The sequence below is a fragment of the Dermacentor variabilis genome, chromosome 4 (genome assembly GCF_050947875.1).
Source record: "Dermacentor variabilis isolate Ectoservices chromosome 4, ASM5094787v1, whole genome shotgun sequence".
Lineage (NCBI taxonomy): Eukaryota > Metazoa > Arthropoda > Arachnida > Ixodida > Ixodidae > Dermacentor > Dermacentor variabilis.
In genome coordinates, this window is record NC_134571.1 from 17,551,017 (window position 1) to 17,577,272 (window position 26,256).

The following is a 26,256-nucleotide window of genomic DNA, read 5'->3' on the forward strand; positions in this document are numbered from 1 at the left end:
GCTTCAATGCATGAAAGAGCGTTTTGTTAAAGAAAGTAAGTTGACCAACAGTGCCAACTAAATGCTAGACCAACTAAATAGATAGATCAACCAAATGCATGTTGGCCTATCTACATTCTTGACTTTGCAGCGATGGCCGGCGAAACACTGTGCGCAGCACATTAATGCCACATTTAGAGGAACAAAACTGTTTAGTAAAATCGCTTTCCTTGACTGCAACTGGCGCATTCACCGGCAGGAAACATGCAGTCGAAAGAGCCGAGTGCAATCAGCTGCAGGCCAAACTTGAGACGTCCTCGCGATTCCTTTCCCTTCGAGCCCGAGCATCCCATCAGGAGGGGGGCAGGCGTTCGCAACGGAGCTGCATCGCACAGGCTGGCCCAGCCAGTACGCCGCGAGTCGCGCCAACGGTATTGAACCCGTTTTCCGCACGAATGCACGTGCTACATAATCGTTTCTCACAGCGGCCGGCTAATGCGCGCGGACAATGTACTCGCTGCGAGCCGAGACTCGTTGCGTGGCTTCTCGGTGGAGTTCAAAGAAAGAAAGAAATGAAAAGAAAGATCGCCCTGAGCGGCCGTGGTCCTGGCTCGCACAACGGTGGTGCCGTCTCGCTCCATCCTTTATAATCCGGACTTATGAGTCGGCTCATCCTCGAAACACGCGTGTGCGCTTTCAGCGCGCCGTATGCCGTTGAGCCCGATGAACGAGCTCGCGAGTGAGCACGCAACACGGAGTCACTGCGCGGGCAATCGGCCGCAGCCCAGGAGGGAGGGGTCTCCGGACCCGTTTCCATTGTGTCTGGCACCGTCTATCAGCTCACCAAGGGGTGTGCGGCGGAGGCGACCTCGTAAAGCACAGCACCGATGGAAGACGTGCCCGCTCCGTTTTGAATAGGCGCTCAAGCGAGTGCCGCTCTCGACGGGAGGCATGCACATTCGGAGTGGCCGACGCCAGCGGCAGCGTATACGCCCAACGGCGCACACAAGCGCGCTCCTGAGCGGACCACGAGGGGACGGCAGACGCCGGGGCGATCGGGAGGACGGTGCTGCGGCTGGCCGCCGGGAAGAAGGCTTAATGTATACCGGCCACCAACCGCAGTGTCCCTCCGCACGAAAGACATGCAAACCTCTGCTGTTTCTGGGGAAAACATCTGCACAACACAATGCGCTTATTCAGTGTGACAAACAATTCAAACTTTCGCAAGACACTCAGGCGCAGGGTCCCTGAGAATCTTCGTGGTGACTTCTATGCAATAAACGTTTTCTCTCTCTCTTGAAAGACTCAAGCATGCAACCAACTATATCAAAATGCGCACAAACCCGGTGACATATTGCCAATTTTGCTCTTGAAATTAATTTCTTTTTGCCTCAGCGGTGGCATCCAAGAAATATGTGTGTGTGTGTGTGTGTGTGTGTGTGTGTGTGTGTGTGTGTGTGTGTGTGTGTGTGTGCGTGCGTGCGTGCGTGCGTGCGTGCGTGCGTGCGTGCGTGCGTGCGTGCGTGCGTGCGTGCGTGCGTGCGTGCGTGCGTGCGTGCGCGCGCGCGCGCGCGTACGAGAGGGAAAGAGAGAGAGAGAGAGACGCACGTGCGGTTCACATGACGTCGCGTATATACGTGTTCCCAAACGATATTAAACTGAAAAGAAGCTGTCCCCCTGCAAACCACGGGGCTCACGGCAAATGCACTCTTTCTGAATGCTAGAGACATGTAAGATACGAGACGCCTTTGTTCGCTTTACATACGAAACAGCGCTACGTGTTGCCACTCAGCATGCGATGAACCTGCGACAACGGAAGCGTGAATGCTTCCAAGAATAAGCATCAACTGGTGCTCTCGTTCGCCTTGCGGTGAATCTTCCCCGATTCTCTTTTTTCACCCTGGCACCTACAAGAAGCTTGTGGCGATATTTTGGACGCGCTATTCCGGTACGACATTATGCAACTGTCATATTACGTAACCTATTCCTCGAGCTTCAAACGTAGGCGGGTGCGAGGCCCACGTCGCCAGCTGCTAATCAGGCAGCGCACGCTTTACGCCGTGGATGTCGCTGACGTCGCAGTGAAAGGACGTGTCCTTTACGCGCAGCATGTGCCGTGGGCAGCAGCTCTTTACGTTCACACGGTCGGCAGCGGCGAAGCTGGTAACAGAATGCACCTTGGTCATGCATTTCTCAATGAATAGTTGAGACCGCAAGAAACGGGCGATGTACGCGAGTACCAGTAACATTTAAGAGTACCAGTTTGTCCGTTAACGCATTACCGTTTTGCAGAATACTGGGTAACCAGAGAGGTGTACGGCTGCAACAACGCTGGTATACCGACACGTTGTGACGCAAAGTCTAACCACAGAGCGTTGCAAAGTCTATACAATTGTCGTCTTTTCCATCTTGATATGTTTCTAAACGCATTGTCTTCTTTTTGTTACGAGCTTCACACTTTCTCTTGAGACTTATTTTTCGCTGCAATCTTATAATTTGTCTATCCTTCCATACATGTACTTCGTATCTCAACTGTGTGTTATTCCTGTACTGTTGCTCACTGTGTAGATATCTATTAAGACACTTTTTTAATTATTTTTTATCGCAACCATTTTGGTTGTTGCTTCACATGTCTACCTTTCTTGTTTTTGTTTCTTCGCGCGCCAGCACTGAGGCCTCATTGCTTTTTCCTGGAAAAGTTGATTGATTGATTGATTGATTGATTGATTGATTGATTGATTGATTTATTTATTTATTGATTGTGTTTGTTGTTGTTTCTTTCTCATCGCCTCCTCCGTAGGCTAGCACCGACAGCGCATTGAGTCGACGTGCAGTTTATATTTTCAAGGATATCCGCAAGCTGCAGCTCATGACACGCGTTTCAACTCAACAAAGTACTTTGCCTTTTCAAGTTGACATACTTAAGCACGGCCGCTGGATAAAAAGCCGGCAGATCCCACGCCCTGTGGGAATCGATGTTATGCGAAGCAGTGCGCGGGGAGCCTACCAAGTTAAGGAAACGAACATGAGAGCACCAAGACGTAGGTGGCTGCTTCATGACCTATCATTTATGTTCGTCATACAGTTTTGTCAAACTATGCCACTTATGGTACATACTGTTAGGATCGGCCTGCAGCTATTTCAGCCCGCTGCAGGTGCGTCGATCCACCCGCGGTGGGGGCGCCCTTCAGAGGACCAGCGAGGAGAGCGCTGACCAACTGTGAACTTCCTTTAGAGAACTTCACTACGGCGGCGTTCATCCACCAAGCGCCTCGTTCGGAGAACAGCAGAAAGGCAGCTCTGGAATTTAGAGGCGCCGGCTGGGGTAGGGCGTGCCAAACTGACTACGGGGACGCAGGACAATGGATACCACGACGACTGCGCTGCAAAAGGTCGTCTGCCCTCGAGAGAGCACTGAAACCTGTGCGGCACGTGTGTGTGAGCCCTCCACCTCCAAAAGGCGGGTAGTCTACTATGACGTCGAACGATGACGTCGAATGGAGCGCTTATAAGCAGTGGTTGTCGGCTGCTAGCGTGTGCTCGTCGCTGTGCTGTGTGCTCGTCGTCGTGCTGGTGCTCGTTGTCGTGCTCGAAATGTACTCGTGAGCTGTATGCTTCGTCTTGCGGGCTCCATTTGGGAGTCACGCTAGACTGTCCGATGTATCTCTTGTCTAAAATGTAAATACTGTAAATAAACCCTGTTCGCCTAGTTCCTCCCAAGTTCCTCTTTACGACCTTCAACTTCTTCAAATGGTGGCAGCGCCGAGATCGTCCGACATCTCCAACATCTGGTTGACAGCGGTGGGATCGTCCGACAAATCTAATAATACCAAGTTAATGAAACGGCCATGACAGCACCATGACGTAGGCTGCTAGATAGATACCGTCAAAGCGCCGAAAGTACACCAAGAAATGCTCCGCATTTAAAAAAAAAAGAAGAAGAAAAGGTGCAGCCTGTCGTGTGCACCGAAAATTGTCCTCCGCCGCGGCGCCACCAGCCGGGACTGTTTGTCTGGAATCGGCATAGAAAATGTGTCAGGAACGCGCTTGGACCGCAGTCGTCCGACGCATCCTGTCCATAGCACCGCGTCCAGCCCAGAAGCGGCCGAGGATGTAACTATGGCTGTCACATACGCACCAATTGCAGCCCGACCGACGCGGCAGGCCGCAACTTTTTTTATCCAATGGCCGCGACTTTTACTTATGTAATGTTCACCCTTTGACTGATAGCTGCATTTACGTTTAAGTTGAGATTGTGTTACACTTTCTTGTACTACGATTTGCATTTCTCCCTCCATTCTTTTTTCTTTTCTGCGCGCCATAATGAAGGCCTCGACTGCTCATGGACACTTTCAGAAATTAATCTTGTGAACATTTTTAAAGCACTTTAAAAGGTCTTCCGTATTTTCGTCCCGCTTTAAAAAGTTCTGACCATGAACGTCAACCAACCAGCCCGCTTGTCCACCTTGCTTTCACAAATGAATGAATGAATGAATGAATGAATGAATGAATGAATGAATGAATGAATGAATACAGCGTCCTAGGACGATGGGCACACTCCGTCTCCGCTCTCGCGTCGTCGAAGCGACACGCCGGCCGCCGCTGCTCCGCGAGAGAGTCGCCAGCCGAGTTCCCGGCTCGACGGCGCCCAGCCTCCGAGCAACCAGCGAGCGGCGGCGGCGACGCGGAAACCCGCCGCGTCGCCCTCCTTCGCGCGCCGGCGGAGGACGCTGATGAAGTGCCTTTCTTCTCGCCTTTCACGGTCGCGCCTGGTCATGCAAGGCGTGTCCCTACGCGAAGCGCGCGCGAGATAGGCTAAAAATGACCACTGCGGCGAGCGCCAGGAGTCATTACGCGCGGCAAAACAAGCGGAGAAGACGTAGCGTCAGGGCGACCGCGTCGTACACACATAGTGCTATATAAGCCAATTCCGGCCTCTACAGGCGCGTGTGCCGGGAGAAACCATCACTGCCGCTCTCGCTTGCCTTATCGCTCCTCCAGACTTGCGCTGCAGTGTGGCGACTTGCACCATTTGGCCCGTTTGCGGATGCTCCTGCCGCTGCAGCAAGAAAAACGAGCGCCCGAACGAGCGCTATTCCACGAGGTACCGCGAAATTCCGCACGGATGACACGGGGCCGAACGTTATATACGAGGCGCAATTTGAGAGCCTCTGCGGCATACCCCCTGTCACACCCACAATAGGAGCGATGCCGCAGCGAAGCCTGGGCTTGTGTCAGCAAACCAGTAATGTGAGCCGGCTGCGTTCTCGATGGAAAGTTGGGGTATGGTTTGCCCAATGTACTCTACTAAACCTCCCGTGGGTATCGTCAGCGCGCCTGGCTGACGAGACCCATAGCTTTCACCGCGCTGCATGGAGCTGGTGAAATGAAGTATTAATACATACAAACATTACAAAGCACTTCACCTTTTCATACATACGACCAAGAAACGGCTTATACATATGCACCCCTCAAAGCTTCCGTACCTGAGCGTGCTATATACGAGAAGCACAAATTTGACGCGCCACGTTCCGGAACGAGGGCTCGCATCGTGTGTGCCATTTTACGGTATACACGAAAGCGGGCCGTTTGCTGGGGATGCCGGCATCGGCGTCTCTCTCACACACGTGGCGCGCGATAAGGCGCGCATCGAAATTACGCGGGTATTTTTGAGTGACCTCAATGATCTATTGTGCGAGGGATCCGGCAGTGTATATAAGCCCGCGTGCCCGTATGGCAGGCGGACAGGTGTGGGCGTATGCAACAACAACAAAAAAGAAGGAAAACGTTTGGCTAGCTGTTCTCGGATCGTATACGGCCAAGGTCAGGTCGGTTCGTTTCTTTGAGAAGGCTGCAGGCGTTGGGCTGGATGGTCGCGCCGCTTTTATAGCGATATGGCGAATATTGCGCAAAGGAGGAAGCAAAAACGGAGCGCTATATATATATATATATATATATATATATATATATATATATATATATATCGTGCGATTGCCGACGTACAACGTCTATACGCCTGTCTTTATAGCCAGAGCGTGCGGATTTGTCTTTAAGCGTTCGATCGTTACTTGCTCGCACCTTTTCATCGCTTTTGAACTAGTCACCCTCACGCCTTTCTGGAGTATTTTCGTGTAGTTACCTAAGCCGCAGAATTAGTCGCATGTTGACATCACCGCTTTTAAAAGCCGGCAATTTCTGGTTCATAGCCACGGATATGTACAGTGCGTGTGTGTGTGACGCAAGGCTTACAGCTTGTGTAGTACAACAATGTTTCGCCAGGTTATAATGAAGGCGCAGCCCCGCCACGTCATGGATACCATAATGGTGGACCATTTGAGGCCTCCACTGCGCTGGTGCAGGAAAACCGGAAATCAGGGAATCGAATGAACGCGCAGCTTCCCGTCGCACTAAAGTGGCGCGCCAGCTTGGCGGCCGCGGTGACGTCAATGGAAGACATCTCTACACTCAAACGCAGGACTGGCCTGTCACAGAGTCAACGATCGGATAATTGAAGCTCACTTCGAGTGCTCGCGGTCCTTTCACGACAACGCGAGCACGCGAATGCAAACACAACTGCGTCATCTCTCGTGTCACCACATGGACGAACAGTTTATATTAACGATGTTTACGTAAACCACGCAAGCATGCAGCGCCTTCAAGAACTGGCTTTCTTTCTTCAGTGGTGAAGGGCGCATGGCCCTGCAAAACTTATCGTCCATCTACCCCTTCCACAGCCCCGCAGTGCGTGACCAGTCGTCGGAACTGGCAGCAGCACAGTGCGCATTTGTTCAAGGATGGGGGCGAGTGTACACTTGATATCAAGTTTGCGCCGTCCACCGCGGAGCGGCACCATCAAAGCCGCATCCCTGGTTGATATAATTAGGACGGCGAATCCGATAAAGGTCCGTGCGGCTACAGGAACAGTGCTGTCTCTGATATTCGCCCCGCTGTAGAAGCGCGCCTCGAACTGAGGTCGAGGAAACATTCAGTGCTACCAAGAGCGGTCGGGTTCATTTTGTCTGGAAGCGCCGATTCTTTTATCAGAGCTGCGTATGCTAGGTCTCACCTCACTACTGTCGCACGCTGGAAACTACCAAAGGAATACTCAAATTAATTTTTTACGTCCTCCAAACATCACTGTCAAAGTGCTATATACTTAGGACTGCACACAAGACAAATATTTGTGCAAAGGCAGAAGCGGAGAAATATTACATCCTCAGATAAGCGAAATCTGAATGTTGCGTATAGATCAATTAGTTCGTCGATCGATCGACAGATTGAATGACGAATTGCAGGGTGTCATGAAAGACGCCATCGAAGTATCCGGACTAATTTTGTCTACATGGAGCTCTTTAATGTGCACCTCAATGCAACCGTACACAAGCGTTCTTGCTTCGCGCCCCATAGAAATGAGGCCGGGAGTAAAACACAGGACATCGTGCTCTGCAGCAGAACGCCACGGCCACTGAGCAACGCACGTGGATGGTATAGTGTAGTGTAGAATAAAGCTGTGTCGTAGCTGGAGATAATACGTCATTAGAATACAAATAGCACACGCTATTTGCACGTGCGAGCATCCTAATGTCGTATAAAACACCCATAAAACACGCACGACGATCGGCGGTAAATATGAGACACGTAATGGTTCACACACAGAGCATGACTGTTTGAGACCAGAACATGACTGTTTGAGACCAGAACATGACTGTTTGAGAAAGTACATCAGTCTAACATGACTGCTTGAGAGAGAGTCTCAGTCCAACATTACTGCTTAAGAAAAAGTGTGTCGAGCATCCGCACAACATCAGTTTTTAAACACTCGGTCCTCCCGCGATACAAGGTGATGCGAACGTTCGTTCAGTCATCGCAAGCTAGCCGCCTCTCCGCAGGACGGTTTACACACACACATGCACACACACACGTGTTTACGGTCCGAAACCGACACCACACGAATTTCATAGAACTCGGAGCCGTTCCGGGTAGCGCGTTGTCTTGCGTCTTGGTCGGTGCGTGGGAAGCAGCGCAAAACGGCGTTCCCGCGGCAACTCGCGCACCCGTAGCAGATCAGGTCCGCGTTGGGGAGTTTGGTAACAATAGTTGGCCCGCCGAACTCATTCCGTCACAACGGCGATGAGGCTAGATGTTGGCGGCGGTTTCAGCACAAAGCCTGCTTCATCGAACGCATCCTAGCTGAAGCGACGGAGAGTGGAGGATGCGCGTATTGTTCCCCGACACAAAGTCGGTTTAGTCACGCTGTGGCTAGAGGTTGGCGGCGACGCTCCCGGAATGTTGCCGCAAAGTCGTAACTGGGTGGCAAACTTGCACTGCAGCTGGCCGTTCTTAACAGTATCAAGTTCAAGGCACTGCCCAGTGTCACTTGACTTAGTTATTGAAGGGGCCTTTCAAATGCAAGCACTTGGGGTTCTTGACTTGGCTACTGTTACTTCAGGGACCAACCAGAACAAGTGCGGCTTGTTACACTGCGTCATACATAAACAGTAACGTTTTGCACTATAATTGTACTATGATCTTAATACACAATCAAGTGCTATATTCTAGTCGAAATGCAGTACCTCCGCACTCGAGTCAACAAAAATGAGGTCCCCTCTCGTACACGAGCACTGCGGTTCCTTTGTTTACTGAGTACTTTGCTCATCTGTAATCTATCTCTATGCAGGTTAAGTTCGTGTCTACTTTCAGTATCTCATTGGTTACTTTTTACTGCGACAACAGGCACACGTTCGAAACGAGGTTTGCTGTGTCCGCAATCTCCGTTCCCGCCGTCGTCTTCAGGCCTCCTCTTCATCCTCAGCTTCTAAAGAAAGCTTCGTCCACCACCACCACTAGGAATCGAACTCGTGACCTCCTGAGGCAATGTCCAGTTGAAAGCCTGACCTGCTACCCACTGTGCTATTTATTACACTAAAGCAACGCTTTCTTATCTTATTCCCCGGGGTTTGGCGTTCGTCGTTTCCTCACCGGATATATTTGTGGATAAAGAGAAGTTTCGTAGAGTGTTAATAGAAAATATCTAAATAGAAGAGGCCGGCAGTTCGCTTATAAATTATGACGTGACAAAAGACGAGAAAACAGTCCTCCGTACCTACAAACAGAAATAAACATACAACAGAATGTCGACACCATATTAACATTAAAAAAATAATAAGTGCAGTCCTCAAAGTACAGCGCCGCGGGCACAAACAAAAAACTTCAACGGATGGACCACAAATAAGACAACCACATGCACAAATATACGAAACCTATATGTGTGCTCCGAATGCAAGTACCAGCCAACGGACTTGTACAGGGTGTGCCACGCAATTTTAGCCAAACAATAAAAATATGCAAATTACACGTAGCTGGACAGTACAAAGGTAATGTTGTTTGCCATCGCTTGGAGATACTCAAATTAGTTTTTTCGTACCGCCTAATTACATAATTAGTCTTAATCAACCATTCAACTTCTCGAATATTACAATTAGACGAAAAGTGTCAGTGAGAAAATTGTATAGCGACATGAAGAACCGCCGATACAGGTTTCGATTGCTTAGTACGTGCTATATAAAAGTGTTTTTACGAGCGTGAAAGAAGCCCGCGAATACGCGCGAAGTGCCTCGAGCGGCCAGTCGCGCGGCAATTTTGCGTGCAGCTGCGGGCTTCTTTCACGCTCTGAAAAACACTTTTATATAGCACGTACTAAGCAATCGAAACCTGTATCGACGGTTCTTCATGTCGCTATACAATTTTCTCACTGACACTTTTCGTCTAATTGTAATATTCGAGAAGTTGAATGGTTGATTAAGATTAATTATGTAATTAGGCGGTACGAAAAAACTAATTTGAGTATCTCCAAGCGACGGCAAACAACATTACCTTTGTACTGTCCTGCTACGTGTAATTTGCATATTTCTAATGTTTGGCTAAAATTACGTGGCGCACCGTGTATAAACCCTGCATCCTGACCGCAAAAGTACTACGAGTAAGCTTGCACGTCTGTTCTGCGTAATAAAAAATTAATTCCTATACAAAACCTGAGCAGATAATGTCGGCTCATGGGCACACCTCTAAAGCACACACAGCTCTCAATGGAATAGCGCATTTTCAGCGGCTTCATCGGTTTACTTGATCGTCTTTGATTTAGCCATTCGGCGTGTGGCCCTTATTGACTAATGCTTCAGCATGGTCATGTGCCCCTGTGACACAATGGACATAGAAGCCTTCAATGTATTCAGAAGAATGTGCTAACAATGTAACCTTGGCGGAGCATAAGCAGAAATATTGCGTAAGGTATACCAGGTTACATAGGGCGTGAACACAATTGTACGTATTGTCGTTATTTGTATAGCATTTATTTATCCTCTTCACACAGACTCCAACATGCGTGTTGAATCTGCATATTTTAATCTTTAATTCATTTTTTTTTTTCATTTTTACATCGTCAGTATTTATTGATTGCTGCGAGTTTAAATCTTTATGCTGTCGTTACACCGGCAAAATGGCATACGTTCACCTTCGATGCCATGGCGCCTGGCAATTTGTGCGGGGTTTTTGTGCGCCACGCGGACTTTGCGAGCGGTGTCGTCTTTCAATGCGTTTCGAAAACCACAGCCGGCAATACAGTAGCGGTCACAGGCGTGCGAATAAGTTGTCCAGGAGAAGGTGGCGGAGAGAAGGCGGGCGGATCGCCGCTGTCAACTTACCTTTCAGCCTACAGGACCTCGCAACCCTGGCGATGCCCACATTCAGAACGGTTTCGGCGCGCCGAGCTTCTCACAAAAAAATCCCCAGAGGGATTTCCGGAGCTATTATAGCGTCCACGGGAGCACCGGGTACGGCGGCTACGTCAGCGTGGCACTGATGTGTAGTACGCACATGAATTATTCTAAACTTCGTCTCTCCGCGGCTCCAAACGGCATCGTGACTTTGCAAAATGGTAATTTTCAGCGAGATGTTACGTTATAAATGTAACAATCCGCAATGGGTGCGTAAAACGTGACGGCCATGAGGTGTTTCCGGCTCCGCAGTCACTTCCGGCGCATGCAGCTTGTAAAAGCATAGCCTGAGACGCAACCGCCTCGGGCGCGTGGATTTTGACATCCCCTACGGTTATGCACGTGGGCGGAAGCTTATTGCCTTCACGCGTTTAGAAAGATTATTATTATTATTATTATTATTATTATTATTATTATTATTATTATTATTATTATTATTATTATTATTATTCCGTAGACGTATATACGCACCACAATGAGAGAAAAAACATTATGGACATAAAGAAAGGTAAACTAATGAACAAAGCACAATACAACATATTACATCACATGCAGAAGTACGGGCATTACAGACGAGAGTCTAGCACAGTGCTTTTGACAGGAATTCCAGCGCAGCTTAGTGAGCCTCGTATCGAATTGAAGCACTACCTTCCGGAAACCAGAAATCATTAAGCTCAGATTACGTTGCCGGAACTTGTTCAGCAGCACACAGCTACAGCTGCGGAAAGTTGGGAATTCTAATAGCGAGTGACTGCTCGTAAATTCAGAAAGATAAGGCGTAATAAGCAACGTCACAAGACGGACAAAAGCGGCAAGCAGCGAAGATTACAAAAATCCATGTATACTACCATCATTCCCTTTCGTAGCACCAGAGTTCTCTCTACACTCTAAGGAATGTTTACACTCTTTGGGGCGTACCTTGTCTTCAAACAATGCTCGTCATCTGTATCGCATGCGCTCTTCAAAACTCTGTGCTCACCACTTCGCTGTCACGAATGCTCGGTCACAGTGATAACGCACATGCAGTTCGCGGCCCAGAACTACCGGACACGCGGCGTTAAAGAAAGGATATGCGGGCAAGGTACGCGACGATTATTGCTGTGGGAGAAAGACAAGTCCCAAAGGATGCAAGCTTTCCTTAGAGTGTACCGATCCCTGCCGGAAAGTCGATGTTACGAGGGGACTTCGCAAGGCCTCGTAAGTTCGCACCTCGTTTGGGGGAAGCGAGGAGGACGCGGGGAGGAGGAGGGCCGCGCGAGACGCAGCCGGAGCCGCGGCCCGCGAGGAGCGCGCCGCAGCAGCGAGGCCGGCCTCGTTTACGCCGTTCCCGGCTCGCGCCTGTTCCGCCCACGCGGATCTAAAACGAGGGAGCCTCGGCGCGGCAGCCTCCGACCGCGGCCAACGGGCAACGACGCACGGCAGGCGCAGCGAGCTACCGGGGGAAGCTCCTCGCCGCTGAACGCGCCATGCCGCCAGGGCGCGCACTGCAAAATTTACTGGCCGGTTTTGCTGCGGGTAAAGCTAGGGAAACCATGGAGCATGTTTTATTAGAATGTGAAGACGTCTACCCAGCGGTCGATTTAGGCACCACTGGCCTCCTTGAAGCCCGTGGGTTGAGCGAGAGCAGTGGAAAAGTAAACATGTCCGCAATAGGGATTAGTAAGAGGTGATTGGAGGATTGGTGGAAGACACTATATTAGACACTATACTATTCACTGGTTTACTCTAGAATGAGCTATGGAATCCTGACTTGGGGAACAACAACAGCTACACCTACCGTAGCCCCGCTATCTTACACCACCGCTATCCGCGTTTATATCCAACAGACGCGTGTAAAACATGCGGACAGAGCGCAACGCTGCGACACATGCTCTGGGAATGTGCCGGCAACAACGGTAATCAAACGAGCTCCGTTCGCGACGCGTCCATAATCGCGGCCGTTGCCAGAGGAGGAGAAGGCTCGAGCTCGCTTCTTCCCGACGCCGCCCCGGATGCGGGAGCCGCCGGGGACCTTGTCCGTCGGCGTCGCCGCCGCTGGGAGGCGGCTATCAAAAGTTCAGAGCAGGCAGACCAGCTCTGGGCCGTCTGGCAAGCCGAAGATGCCGCTCGAGTCCAAGGACTTCGAGCCGTCACCTGAGGCCACCACACCAAGAACTGCCGGACTATTCTTTAATAAAGCTTCTTCTTCTTCTTCTGCTAACTACTACAAACTTAATGGATTACAAAAGCAAATTTTGCGCATACTGGAAAATTTTAAAGGCAACAAGCAGTTATTGAGAACACAGCCGTTATTTACCAAGTATAACATGTTGAAGGCTGACCAGGTGTACTACATTAAGCTATTGCAATGGATCAATAAATACAAGTTACATATTTCCGCAGTGCCCCGCTCAAGTTCATACAGTACCCGAAACCCAAAACGAAAAATGCCGCAAGTTAGAACCAACTATGGAAGGCAAGCATTATCTTTTCAAATAACCAATGCTCTAAACAGAAGAGATATGCAAGTCGACTTTAATAAAGGTTTACATACATTTCAGAAATACTGTAGGAAGTTTCTTGTGAACAGTGACATTATGTTTTCATTACTGTAAATTACCTCAAAAAGTGCGCTTTGTTCTCCCTTGGCATGCTCCTCTCAGCTACTGCAATTTTGATACACGGCTGTGAAATTGTGCTTGGTTTCTGTGTCTTGCTTTTTGTGATGAGTGCCATGGCTATGAATGATGTTGTTGAACGTTCTGACTGATAACTGAATTGCTGTGTTCTGTATTTACGTTGCAGACATTATGTTGCGTATGTAAATATTTTGTACCAATTATTTGCTGACTTCATATTCGAGCAGTGACTATAGCCTACCTTTTTTAATATTGCCCACTGTCTGAACCTATGATGTCTGTCTGACTGAACTTTGTTAGCGTATTTTGTCTGTGTATATTGTGCAAGGCGGCCGGGGCCCTTGTCAGGCGCTCTGTCGCCTTTAGCCTCGGCCCCCTCTCTTAGACTTTGTCTGAGAAAACAATAAAGAAAGAAAGAAAGAAAGAAAGAAAGAAAGAAAGAAAGAAAGAAAGAAAGAAAGAAAAAGTAGGGCAACAACAAAAAACGGAGACGTACAAAAGCACAGTTCGCAATAGGGGATCAGAAAATTTGGTTGTGGGAGTTCATAGTGTTTTTTTTTTATTATTATTGTGTAACCTAGATAGGACATTAGGCACTATAATAGCAAGAGCTTGGTGGCGCAACCCAGCGCCCCGTTCCAAAGGGGCGCTCATAACTTCCATCCATCCATGAAGAAAAAGGGATGGGGGGCGGGGGGGTAGACCCGAGGCGTCGCGATCGCCCACCTATCATGGAGGAATAAACGTGGGATTGCTTCGAAACTTGGAAAGACAATAAGCCCAACAAATTACGTCAAAAGAACGTTTGAAGCGACAACCACGACAATTGTACGAATCCGTGTACTGCATACCTGTAATATTATAGCACATGGATTTGTTTAATTGTGCTTTTTGGCTTGAAACGTTATTGTGACCTAATTTATAACGCTTTATCTTACCAAGTTTCGATGCACTCCTAAATTTGCAAACACAGAAGGCAATTAGTTTCTGCCTACATGCGCAATGATTGTGACGTTTCACCATTCACACGACAATATTTTGCTGGAAATGATCAATTTGCGCAGTCAGAAAGCCGTTTGAAACCAAAATATCGAAGTTTAGACAAATACTGTAAATGACGATCATTATCATGCTATATAGCTGAACCGCTCCACTTACAGCATCCGTAGACACTAGCGCCAGAATTGTCTCTAGTAATTTTTGTAGGAAACACTATGACACGACGCTGCCGAACGTTGGACAGGAGCAGCGCCCCCACCTCCCCCATCTCTCTTCTCTTTATATCGCTGAGCGATGACAGTGCTGAACTTAAAGGGGCACCAAAGGGAAATATTAAAGTTACGCTGCATTGTTTAAATTATTAGGGGTGTCCGAACATTCGAAATTTCGAATAGAAATCGAACAGTCCTTTCCATCTGATTCATATTCGATTCAAAAATCCTTTATTCGAAATCATCGAATATTTGTTTCTGTTCGAATGTAAGAGACAGCACTTATTAAGAGTTCACAAGGAGACAGGCCAATGTAAACCGCAACCATTCCCAATCATTATCCTGCAGGAGAGCCGCAGTTGCTGCGTAGAAGCACTAAGGCTCGAATTTGCAAATACCTCTTACGCTAGGTAATATCGTTCGTAAGATCAAATTCTAATTCTGGATATATTAACGAAGGCCGCCGGCCATTCGCAAAAGGTCAGTTACGAAAAAAAAATTTGTGAATCCTGCCCCAGTTCCCGAGCGGGTGCATAGAGCAGATAAATCTTGCACAATAATGCACAATAATGCACAATAATGCTGCGTCTCGTACACGCGTTCGTCCTATATCACTTCACCTACGTCGCAGCAATGCATAAGTAACAATCGGAGCGTGACAAGCTCAATACACTCATCCGAAAGGTAGTGAAGTGGGCCCTTGGGCTCCCGATCACGACGCCGACGTATCGACTCCTCGAGCTCTGGGTGCACAATACCCTCGAAGAGATCGCTGAGGCTCAAGAGAGAGCGCAAATGATACGACTGACGATGACGAAGACCGGCCGTCACATCTTGCGCGAGCTCGGGTACTTCCCACCGAACACCCAGGATCTACCGGAGCTTACGCCGGTTCCCCGCGAGCTCCGCGACCTGATCACGATCGCACCCATTCCGCGAAACGTCCATCCGGAACACAATCGAGGCAGGCGCATAGCCCGGGCCACCGCGTTCCTCAAACGAACAAACAAGAAAGCCGACGACGCCGCTTTCGTGGACGCCGCCGCCTACCGATGCAACCGAGCCTTCGCCGCGGTAGCGGTCTCGTGCTCGCAACGGACTTTAAACGCCGCCACGGTACGTACACGTGATCCCGAGGTGGCGGAGCAAATGGCCATAGCCGTGGCAATGCTCGACGATAAACGAACGACAATACTCAGCGACTCGAGACCGGCCATTAAAACGTTCGAGAGAGGAGTCGTCTCCGTCAAGGCGTTACGCGTCCTCCGCGGCGCTGATCCAAGCACCCTCAAACACCACACCATCATTCGGTTTCCCGCCTACCTGGGTCGGATCCCGGGCGCCCCGCCCAACCTCAACGAGACAGCCCACGACGCTGCGCGCGCGCTAACCGACCGCGCCGTCACCCCCGGGCAACCACGTCTCAATGAGTTGGAGGCGAACAGGGACGCCCCAGTAACCTACAGTGAAATAACCAAACACTTTTACTTGGGACGACGTCTCTTTCCGCCCCCCCCCCCCCCACCCCGAACTAAACAGGCCGCAGGCGCTAACGCTACGCTTATTACAGACAGATACCTATCCAAACCCCGCCACCTTACACATCATCTACCCGGACGTCTACCCAGACGATGCGTGCCCCTCGTGCGGGGTCACGGCGACACTCGCACACGTGCTCTGGGAGTGCAGAAACGCTCCGCGCGACTCTACCTCCGACAAGTGGGAGAAGACCATACGAAGCCCGCTCCTACAAGACCAGCAATGGGCCGTCCAGCACGCTCGCGCAGCGGCCGCCAGGTGCTTCCTGTCGGTCCCTGCGTGGGAGACGCCCACTGCGCGCTGACGTGCGTCCTGCAGGACTTTTATTAAAGCTTTTCCAATCCAATCCAATGTCCAACAATTTAATAAATATGTCAGTGTTGCCTTTACACAGCCGATGAATTTGTTGTCTTAATGAAGGCAAATCAATTCGTATTATACAATCAATGCCACCATGTTCGCATCCCTTTAGGGCGATGTGCCAGTGTTGTTCTATTATACTTACTTCGTACAACGAACACGGAACTTTACGTACATCTTGTGGCACAATGTAGCAAGATGTCAGCGTAGAAACGTTTTCATGCTAATACTCGTTCTGCAGCCGAATTCACAAAGCTTTTTATTCGTAAATGCTTTCTGTCATAGGCCATTCGCATTCGCTAATTACATGTCCAACGTAACTATTGGTTCGCATCAGCTATTACGACCTGTTCTAGCGTAAGAACTTTTTTTCGTCTTGTGAATATGAGCCCTGAACTTCTTTTTCGTGTTCTCGGACTCTTTTCAGTACTTCCATTCGTTTGAGGTGCTGTACTGTGCGGGTATTTATACTCTCTGCAATGCTTTCCTTGACTGTAGCGCAATAGCTTGCTTGTACGCGTCCTTTTGACAGTTTTCCGCGTTTTTCAGTGCTTTTAAAGAATAGAATAGAAATAGAAGCGGCAGCCTGTTCTTTAAATTCAACTCATGCATGATCAAAACAACATGTATCTTTTCACTACGTTTACCAGAAACTACTTCGCTAAATGTATATGAACCTATTACTTCAGCAACAAGTGCAGTTAAAGCATGGTGTCCGAGATCTTTCAGCCTTGACGTCATGCGGGAAAGCCCAGAGCGACACCAAAAGCGCGGACAACTTCCTTTTTTTTACAACGTGGTGATCGATAAGTGCGTCGGCCTTCAGAGACGAGGTTGCACTCAGGGCACGCGGGGCTCTTGTTTCCTACGAGGTGTTGGTCAGAAGTATACCGGTAGCGGCAGCGCCTAATGAGAATGCGTAGGGCGCGGACACGGCGCAATCAAAAGGAACAGTACCTCCGTTACAAGTGAAGTTTCCAACAGACTATGAAGGGCGAAACAGGCTAAACGAATGCTGGCATCACAGCTGTTTTCGAACGTCTACTCGCGCTCCTTCGAACCAATCATTGCGACTCAATATTTTGTGAAAGAAAGGTAAGTAAGCAGCGACAACTTTTTCAATGTTACGAACCAAACAGGTCACTCACCATAGCTAAGATATAGCTATGTTTCGAGATTCACAAGGGTACGTTGTTCGCAATCTTGTGCAAGTGTCAATCAGCAGGCTCTTGCGCACGCAGATAAGTCGTACTTGGACTAAAATCAAAGTTCTGTGTTCCCCCCTCCTTTTTCGATGTATAGAACGTGTATATATATATATATATATATATGTATGTATATTCGCTCAGTAGCGGCTGAGGTTAGCGCATTTCTTCATTTCACATGCACCTGAATGGCGAAATCGGTGTTAGTTCTGAGCTGAAACCTGCCCTTTAGGTATAGAAAACTGAAGTGCGATCATTCAGAGCCCTCTCAACCCCCATGCACCTATACACGATATCCACCACCGCCCGTAGACCCAGTATACCGCGTAAGCGCCGAGCCTTTCTGTCGCACGCGGCAGGAAGCGCACGTTCAGAGGCCCACAACGCAACGCAGAAAAGAAAGCATCCACGGGGTCTGCGCAAAGTAACTCCTCTCCATACGAGTTTCGAAGCTCGTAAAACGGGGCCGCCGCCCAAACACTCTGCGAAGGTTCTTCCGTCATGTGCTTGCACGTGCGGCGCGCGCGCTTCTATATTTTGACAAGATTTGGGCTCGGTTCGTACAGCAGCACAAACTGCAGGAGCTAGTGCACTGCGCTGCACGAAGAAAGATTGCGCTGGCAGCTCGCCTCGAGGGAGTACATCGCAGTCGCGGTAACCGTTTTCGGAAGCGTTCATATACAGCAGGCGCTTCAGTGGATCGAGTAAGTTTGATCGAGTAAGATCGAGTAAGTTTTTCGATTGCGCACAAGAAAAGTCTCGAAGTGTACGAGACGTGCCTAAAAATTAAAACCTCCGTTAAACATCCGTCGAGATGCACGTCTTGAACTACGGCACGTCGTTCTCGGACGTCGGGGCAGCGCTGCTGCTGCTTTGCGCGCGGCAAAGGCGCATTTGACTTTCTTACGCGACATAGACATTAACTAAAGCCTGTAGAATTTACTCCGTTCGTATGCGTTAGTGCCTTTTCTTTATTCGATTTCTTCTTTCTTTCACGAATGTGCATCTCAAGCTCTTGTTTTTCTAATTTAATGGCTATTTTCTTTGGTATCCCCTTTCACCGTAATCATCTGGAGTGGCATGCCAGACCTTTCGTTAGGCCAACAACTTGAGAAAACGCGAGGTCTTTCTCGCGTTTTCTCTCTCTTAATTAATATCGGACAAACGGTTATCTCCCCATAAATAAGGCAACAACGTTCCCGTTCCTCGTAAAGAATCCGCACGCTTTTAACGAAACTAAACGTGAAGTTCCGCAAGCGACGAGTCAGATAGAGAGGGAGAAAGAGAGAAAATAAGGCAGAGATATTAAACAATCAGAGTGCGGTTGACTACCCTACGGTGGGGGAAGGGAGAGAGGGCGGGCGTGGCTTCAAGGAGACGGGTATTTCCGCTACCATATAACCTGAAGAAAGAGAACTTATTTGAAGGAAGGCTGAGCGCGCTAGCCTGCTACTCAATATATAATCTGAAGGATCGTGTAGTTAGAAGGATATCGCGTTCCTGCCTTCTACACTGTAAAATAAGTTACACCCTTAAATGTGAAAAAGGGTGTAAATGTGTCTATAACTCACACCCTTCGGGTGTCCGTTATATAAATGACACCCTAAGGGTGTCCGTTATAGACACATTTACACCCTTTTTCACTTTTAAGGGTGTAAATTATTTTACAATGTATCCAGCAGTTCAAGGTCTCTGTTTCGCGGAAAGGCCCGTGACTCGCACGTATGTTGTCTCTAGCCTTGATTGGTATTGCATATAGTACTCGGCTTCGGGTTACAACAAGTGAACAGTATGAAGCTTGAGAACGTCGCGGTAATCATGCAAACAGGCCGCGAGTTTTCAACGGCTTGACGTAATATAATTACAGCCGTGCTTCTTACTGTACGATGACCTAACGTTGTTTTACGGTGAAGTTGCGTAGGGGGGTTCCGCAAGGTTTTTCGAGCGGCGACGGCGACGCGTCGTCAGTACCGGGAAGACACAGGCGCATTCCGTACAAAGCGGATTCGACACAACTTACGGGAACGTATGTCGTATATTGTGGACAGGGTAGAAGTGATAAGCTGGGATATAGTGAAGAACTTGAAAACAATCGGCTGTATAGAGAAGTGCTTGCATCGAATATTTAGCTAGACCCTACATATAGTAATTTCTAAATATAGGGCTTTATAGGGGTGTAAGAATTCCGTCATACAGATTCGCTGTTGTTGGTGCATGGGCTGATCGGATTAGCATACATCTGCGAAGGTGTTAATAATATTAATTGTTGTTGTTGTTGTTGTTGTGATGGTGTTGGTGGTGGTTAGTGTCGCCAGTCTTGAAACTTTCACCCCCTTTTGATGGAATTCTTGACGCCGGCGTGCTCCAGACAGTTCGTAGAACTATAACTTTTGCTGAATCGTTTTATTACATAAACAAACACGACGAAGATAAAAAAATAGATGGAGAGGGAGACGCAATAAGAAGTTTTAACAGACCGCTACATTTTAGTAGACTTCAGCAAATATGTTACACAACTGTATAACAACATGTCTCGCTCCCATCAATGGCTGACAAAGGCCCTAAGCCAATATTGCTTATGTTGCTTTATTTCACGAGCTGCTCACTATGTCACGGCAGACTGCCTGATTAAATAAGTGTTCTTTTTCTGTCCAAGGGGGAGGGGCTGAGGGGTGGGGAGGCGAGCGATGGGTCGGTAACACTAAAACCTGTCCTTTTCAACATTTCAAGAACAGCCTCATCACGTCTGCTACAGGAATGTCGCCACGCGCTAGGCCGCGAATACGCAAGCGACGCGACCACTGTGAGCGTGGCATCGATCCAAGTTTTTGAATTATTGCTGCCGGCCACGGATGCGCGAAGCCGCGCGGCTGCACGATTTTATACCGCAGCGCGAGCGGCTTCTCACGTCAGTTTGTAAATATAGTGCGAGGTTCAAAGTCCCCTTCACGGGACGAGGTCGGGCGCCTGGAAAAACACGGCAAGGATGTGGAAGGGGCGGGGGAGGGGGGGGGGGGGGGCATTTCTACAAACGGGATGTAAATCAGCGGGGCAACGTCCGAGCGTCAGAGTTTTGAGTGTGGCTGTTGGCAGGGCGAAAAATCGAGCAGTAAAGATCACGTGTCATCAAAAATCGAACAGACGAAGATGGTCAAAAAAGGGTGCGGCGAGTCTGTTTCTGAAAAATGCGGCAATCCATGCCGGTGGTGGGCCGCGGAGCCTTTCCTATAATGAGTGGGCTTCTCCGCGATGCGCTTTCGGTTCCGATCGCGACGTCGCGAAAAAGGTGGAAGCTACAAAACACAGCACAATGAAGTGATCCTGTGAAACTACAAGACTTGCTCTCCGATAGTAACACATTTGTACTGTGATCAGGGGCCGTATAATGTAAAACTATTCCAATATGTTTTTATTCCAATTTCCCGACGTCAAACTTGCGTAACCACCAACGCAAGCATCGGGCGGTCACCCGCGGAGTTGACTGAAGAACAAATCAAATGCTCCCCTCGTTCATAGGAGGTCACTTAACGAATAACATTGCCTGCACTGAGTGGCTTGTCTTATCTAATTGGCTCACAAGAGATGAGGAGCACGCTCAAGTGGAGAGCGGTTCGATGGGGCCGCGCTACTGCACTAAATATCAATAACCTGATGGAGAGGGTGGTGCCGGCGTCTGCGATTGGTCCGCTTTCTCTTACTTACCTTGGGGTGGCTCGTCGACAATCGCGGCGGCATGCAAGGGAAGCTTAAGAATGACGGTAAAACGGATCCGCAGTAAAGAAGAGTTGGCAGAACGAGGTCGTAAACGTGCCGAAAGTTCTCGAAAACGTTACACGCCCACGCAAAAAGGTTTATTACGCACAAATAACCCCATGCTCTCCGGCAGGGGCGAGTAGCCAGTGCCGGAGCGATCGGCGGCAGCCATCTTTTATTCCTTTCGGAACAGGGCAGCCTGCGGCTATTCAGAAAAAAATTCAGTTTTGTTCGGCATATTAATGCATGTTTAACGCGTACGCGTCACTTCGACGCGGTAAGTTATTGCGGTTTTGTGACGTCGCGTGGGAGGCAGGTGAAGTGGGTGCAGCCCGAAAACTTTTGATCAATAGCCGAGGGCTAATGACAAAGGCGTCGAATCAGAAATAACTATTTTTGTTTTGTTCGGTCAAATTATGCATAATCAGTGCGTACACGTCATATCAGATGGGGAGCTATCGCGGTTTTCGTTACGTCGCGCGATAGACAGGTGAAGTGGGGATGGTCCAAAAAAGCTTTTGACCAATCGTGGTGGGCTGATTTCAGAATTGGAATAGAAAAGTTTGAAACAGTTTTACGTTATAGCGCCCTAGGTTTGATGAACGCTGACCGACATGCACCTAAGGCTTTGAAGAGATATTTTTCAGCGCATACCACGCATCCAACCAAATTTGCCATTAGGATCGTCGATATGAAATGAGTAAATGAAAAACATGTACAATGTAGCGCTTTCGTTAAATTTTTATTCTATGAACGTGAATTCCGAGTTTCACACCATATTCTTATGTTGCCGCCGTTGTCCCTCCCCCCCCCCTCAGAAGTATTTAAAAAATAAATGAAGCAATAACAAGAAGACGTAAAGAACAATCCCCAGCTACCAGCTAGGCGTGCCGCCATGGAACTTTGTTACAATCATATTGTGTCAACCTAGTACTCCTTTTATTTTCGAAGTACCAATTTTACGTGTCTAATATGCTAAAGTAAACGCGCGTGAAACAACGCATGAATGACGTCGCCAAGGGCCACACAGCCGCGAACGCCCTGGCGGAACATCACGAACTAACCGGACACATCATTGACTGGGACTCGGCAGCCATCATCGCAAAAGAGAAACACTTAACTGCCCGTTTGCTTTTAGAATGATTTTACATCCAATCAACTAGACACACGATAAACAGGACGCCGGGTAATCTTCCCGAGATATAAACCCGAACGCTGCGCCACCTCACCCATAAATAGCCGCGCGCCCTTGCTTACATCTTCATTGTGATCAAGGGAACCGTACGGGGCCCGAAACGTCTGTTCCTTGTTTTTATTTTATTCTTGGCGAGTGCAGGTTTTTTGGCACCGATATCCTCAAGTAAGCAAACGCAGTGCTGTCAGTGCACGCTGGTGGCCACCTTCTCACCGCCCCGTGAAGTATATGCATGTGGGCAGGCGTCAGCTCACTTCATGAAACTTCCCATGCAGTTTGCGTTGAATGAAATATAACACGAGATCTAGGCGAAAGCAACGCTAAAGCAACAGCAATGAAGCCATTTTTGAAATAGCGTGAAGTTCAGCGTAGCAGCAACCACATGGATGCCGTGGGCACTGCACATCATTCTATATGAAAGTTTAGATTGAACTATAAGCGACATTATAAACGTTTAGCCAGACGAGGCACAGGCGAAATTTCAACAGCGATTTATGCAGTAAAAAAACAAAGCAAGAACTGCAAACCGGCGAGACGAACAACAAAATAGTCCTGCAGTCGAGCTTGGTGTCTACGAGTGCCTAGCGCAGCAGTCCTAAATAAATCAAGGCCAGAGCGCTATGACAGAGACTTCACGATGATGACGTCACCTACGTACAGGAAGGTCGATGCTCTCATTGAAAACTATGTTCTGAAGACAGAAGGCCACGCCAAGCATCGCCCGCGTAATCCATTGAAATGCTTAGCCCGCCGGCCTTCCCGTGTGCCGCAACGATTCGCAGCGCCCTGACCTGCGATCTGCGAAGCGTTGCTCATATTGTCACCGCGCGCAAGAGTCATAGCGGCGGCGCTCACTGGACAAAACAAAACTATATGCGTAAGGATGACGTGCTCACCTGATGACGTCGCAACGAGCCCGTCCTGACGAGCAACGGTGAGCCGTCCGACGTCGTCGCGGGGCTGCTGTGGGAGCGTTCGTGGTGGGCGGCAGCCACTCTGTCGGGCGCGCCACCCAGCTGCGGAGACGGAGGTACGGGTGACGGCGTGGGCGTCGTCCGTGCACCGGAGTCGGCGCCGCCCGCCGTCAACCACGACACGGGCTGCGGCGCCTTGGCAGCAGTCTCGTCCGCGTTGTTGCACCCGAGCAAGGAGGCCGTGTCGGAACCCGTAAGCGGGTAGTTAGCGCTGATCTTTCGACGCGGCGCGGAGGCCTCGGGCACAGCCTCCAGAGACGCCGTGGAACTCTTGAGCTGGGTGTCGTCGAGCGAGAGACTGTTGGACAGGTGCGCGGGCCTGGACCGAGCCGCCATCGTCGGTGCGTTCGTTGCGATCAACTTGGCACCACCACAAGTCGTCGTCGATGTCGTCGCCGGAGTCGTCACTGGCATCGCGGGAGACGTCTGAGAAGCGGCGGGTTTCTCGTCCGGCAGAAGGAAGCTGAGCTCCTCGCAGAAGGCGGTCTTTTGCTTCTCGCCGGTCTTGCGCATCTCTTGTTCGAGCATTTCACCGTAGGGCCCGCGGAGCCGCTTCTTGGAATACCGCCGCTGCGGGCTACAGGTACGCTCGGTGTCCGACGTGGCGCGCTCCGAGTCCGACAAGGGTGGCGGTGGAGGCGGCGGGGGCACCGGGGTGCGGCTCAGCGCGGCGGGTCCCGAGTGCTGGCGCTTGTGCAGGGCCCCGGGGCAGGAGAGCTGCGGCTCGCTGCGGCAGCACGCGCCCAGCAACAGCTCGGTGGCGGCGCCCGTGTTGTCGGCGCTCGGGTCGGAGAGGTGCTTCTTCTTTTGACTCTTCTCCTGCCGCGGCTCAGGCTGCTCGGGCCGCGAGGACAGGCTCTGCACCACGTCGCCGAATGTCTCCTCGCCCAGCGCCTCGCTCGGGCAGAAGTGGCTGTCGGCGAGCGACAGGTCACTCGGCTGCTTCTCGGGTCGGCCGCCGAGCGCCTTGAGGCCGTTGCTGTCGACCGAGCCGAAGGCCAGCTCCTGCTCGGCCGTCTTCCGCTGCGGCGGGTAGGTGAGCGAGCGGCCCGTCTCCTTCTTGGGGCCCTCGACGGGCGCCAGCCCCTTGCGCCGCTTCCGCTTCTCTGGGGGCTGTGGCGGCCCGCGGCTGCCGTCGTCGTCTAGAGGCGCGAAGCGGCAGCCGCGCTGCACGCGCCGCTTGTCCGCCGCCGCGGGCGGGGACGCCTCGCGCTGGTACGGGGTCTCGTCCACGATCGACTCGACGGCCGAGTCCAGCGACAGGCTGGACATGGCCACGTCTTCCAGTGCTACCCTGGCAGCGTCTCTGACGCCACTGCGTCCCGTCAGGGGCCTGGAAGCGGGGGCCTTGCGCGGCAGCGTCAGGGACTCCCGCGGGATCGCGGGCACTGAGGGCAGGTCGGACGTCGAGAAGGAAGCGCTGCGGCACACCGGGGCGGGCCTTCGGTTCCACGACTCCGAGGGCCTGCCGGGTGCACCGACGGGGCTCTTGAGCTTCTCGGTCAGCTCCCGCAGCCGGGAACCCTGGAGGGCTGCCTGCTCGGACATGGTGGAGCGACCCTCGTCGACCAGCGCGCTGCCGCCGCCGCGCTTCTTGCGGTAGCGCGAGAAGTCGATGGAGGCCAGTATCGTCTTGATCTGCTCGATCTCTAGCGCGTCGTCATGACGGGAGCGGCGGGCCAGCGTCAGGTATGCCGGCAGCTGTGGCTTGGCGCGCACGCGGGGCGAGCTGGGCTGCGAGCGGGCGCAGCGCGGGTTGAGCCGGGACGCCGCCTCGCCGGCGTCCGGCAGCATCACGGGCGCATGGCCGCCGGGCGCCTCCTCCAGCTGGCTGCAGATCTCCTCCAGGGACTGCAGAATCGCGTCCAGGGGGCCCCGCGCCGAGTCACCTTGCGCCGCGCCCAAGATAGGCGCGCTATTCTCGTCGCGGGGCTCATCCGAAATAGCGCCGCTAGCCTCGGGCCCCTGCGCCGCTGCGGCGCACAGGGACTCCCAGGCCATCCGGATGTCGGCGCAGCTCGAGCCCTCGTCGGCCACGAGACCACTGCTCGGGGCGCCCCGCAGCGGCGTGATGGCCGGCGCTGACGCCTTCTTGCGCGGCACGTGCGGCACGGACAACAGCCGGCCGCCGCCGTCGCTGCTGCAGAGGCATTCGTCGGCAGGCTGCGAGCAGCAGTGGCACGGCCCGGCGCGGCCGCCCTCGGCGCCGGGCTCCGAGTCGGCGCGGGTCAGCCCGAGCCTGCGAAGCGCCGCCGGTCAGGAAAGATTCGCGCGCTTCGCCCACAGGTGTGCCAGTGATGCGCCAGCACTGCCGGCACACTGCCGGGGTCCACTCTGCGGATCTTAGAGGCGTTAATGACAGCGCAACCGGCAGGCGGCATGCATCACCACATGGTTAGTCATGCGCTTTTGTAAGCTGACACTGATGCCACAGCACTGATCACTGAGCAAACACCTTGTGGCCTAGCTCGTGATATATGTCGAGATGCACCGTGATTTCATTGCTGTGTGGTACTCCCCGCACCCCACGTGTCAAAGCGCACAACACAGCAGCGAGGCCATGCAAAACCTCCACCACGCGAGCAATCACGCATTCTGACAGCTAGCATCGTGCGCGGTTTGCACCATACGAATGAGAGTAAAGGGAGGG

General features: G+C 51.0%; 1 protein-coding gene across 1 annotated transcript in view; it reads right to left on the reverse strand.

Annotated features, from left to right (window-relative positions):
- LOC142578721 (rho guanine nucleotide exchange factor 17-like) overlaps positions 1 to 26,256 on the reverse strand; it is a 247,716-nt gene that overhangs the window by 176,014 nt on the left and 45,446 nt on the right. The window contains exon 3 of the mRNA XM_075688231.1: positions 23,529 to 25,845. Within this exon, the coding sequence (XP_075544346.1) occupies positions 23,529 to 25,845 (2,317 nt within the window). The remainder of the gene's footprint in view (positions 1 to 23,528; positions 25,846 to 26,256) is intronic.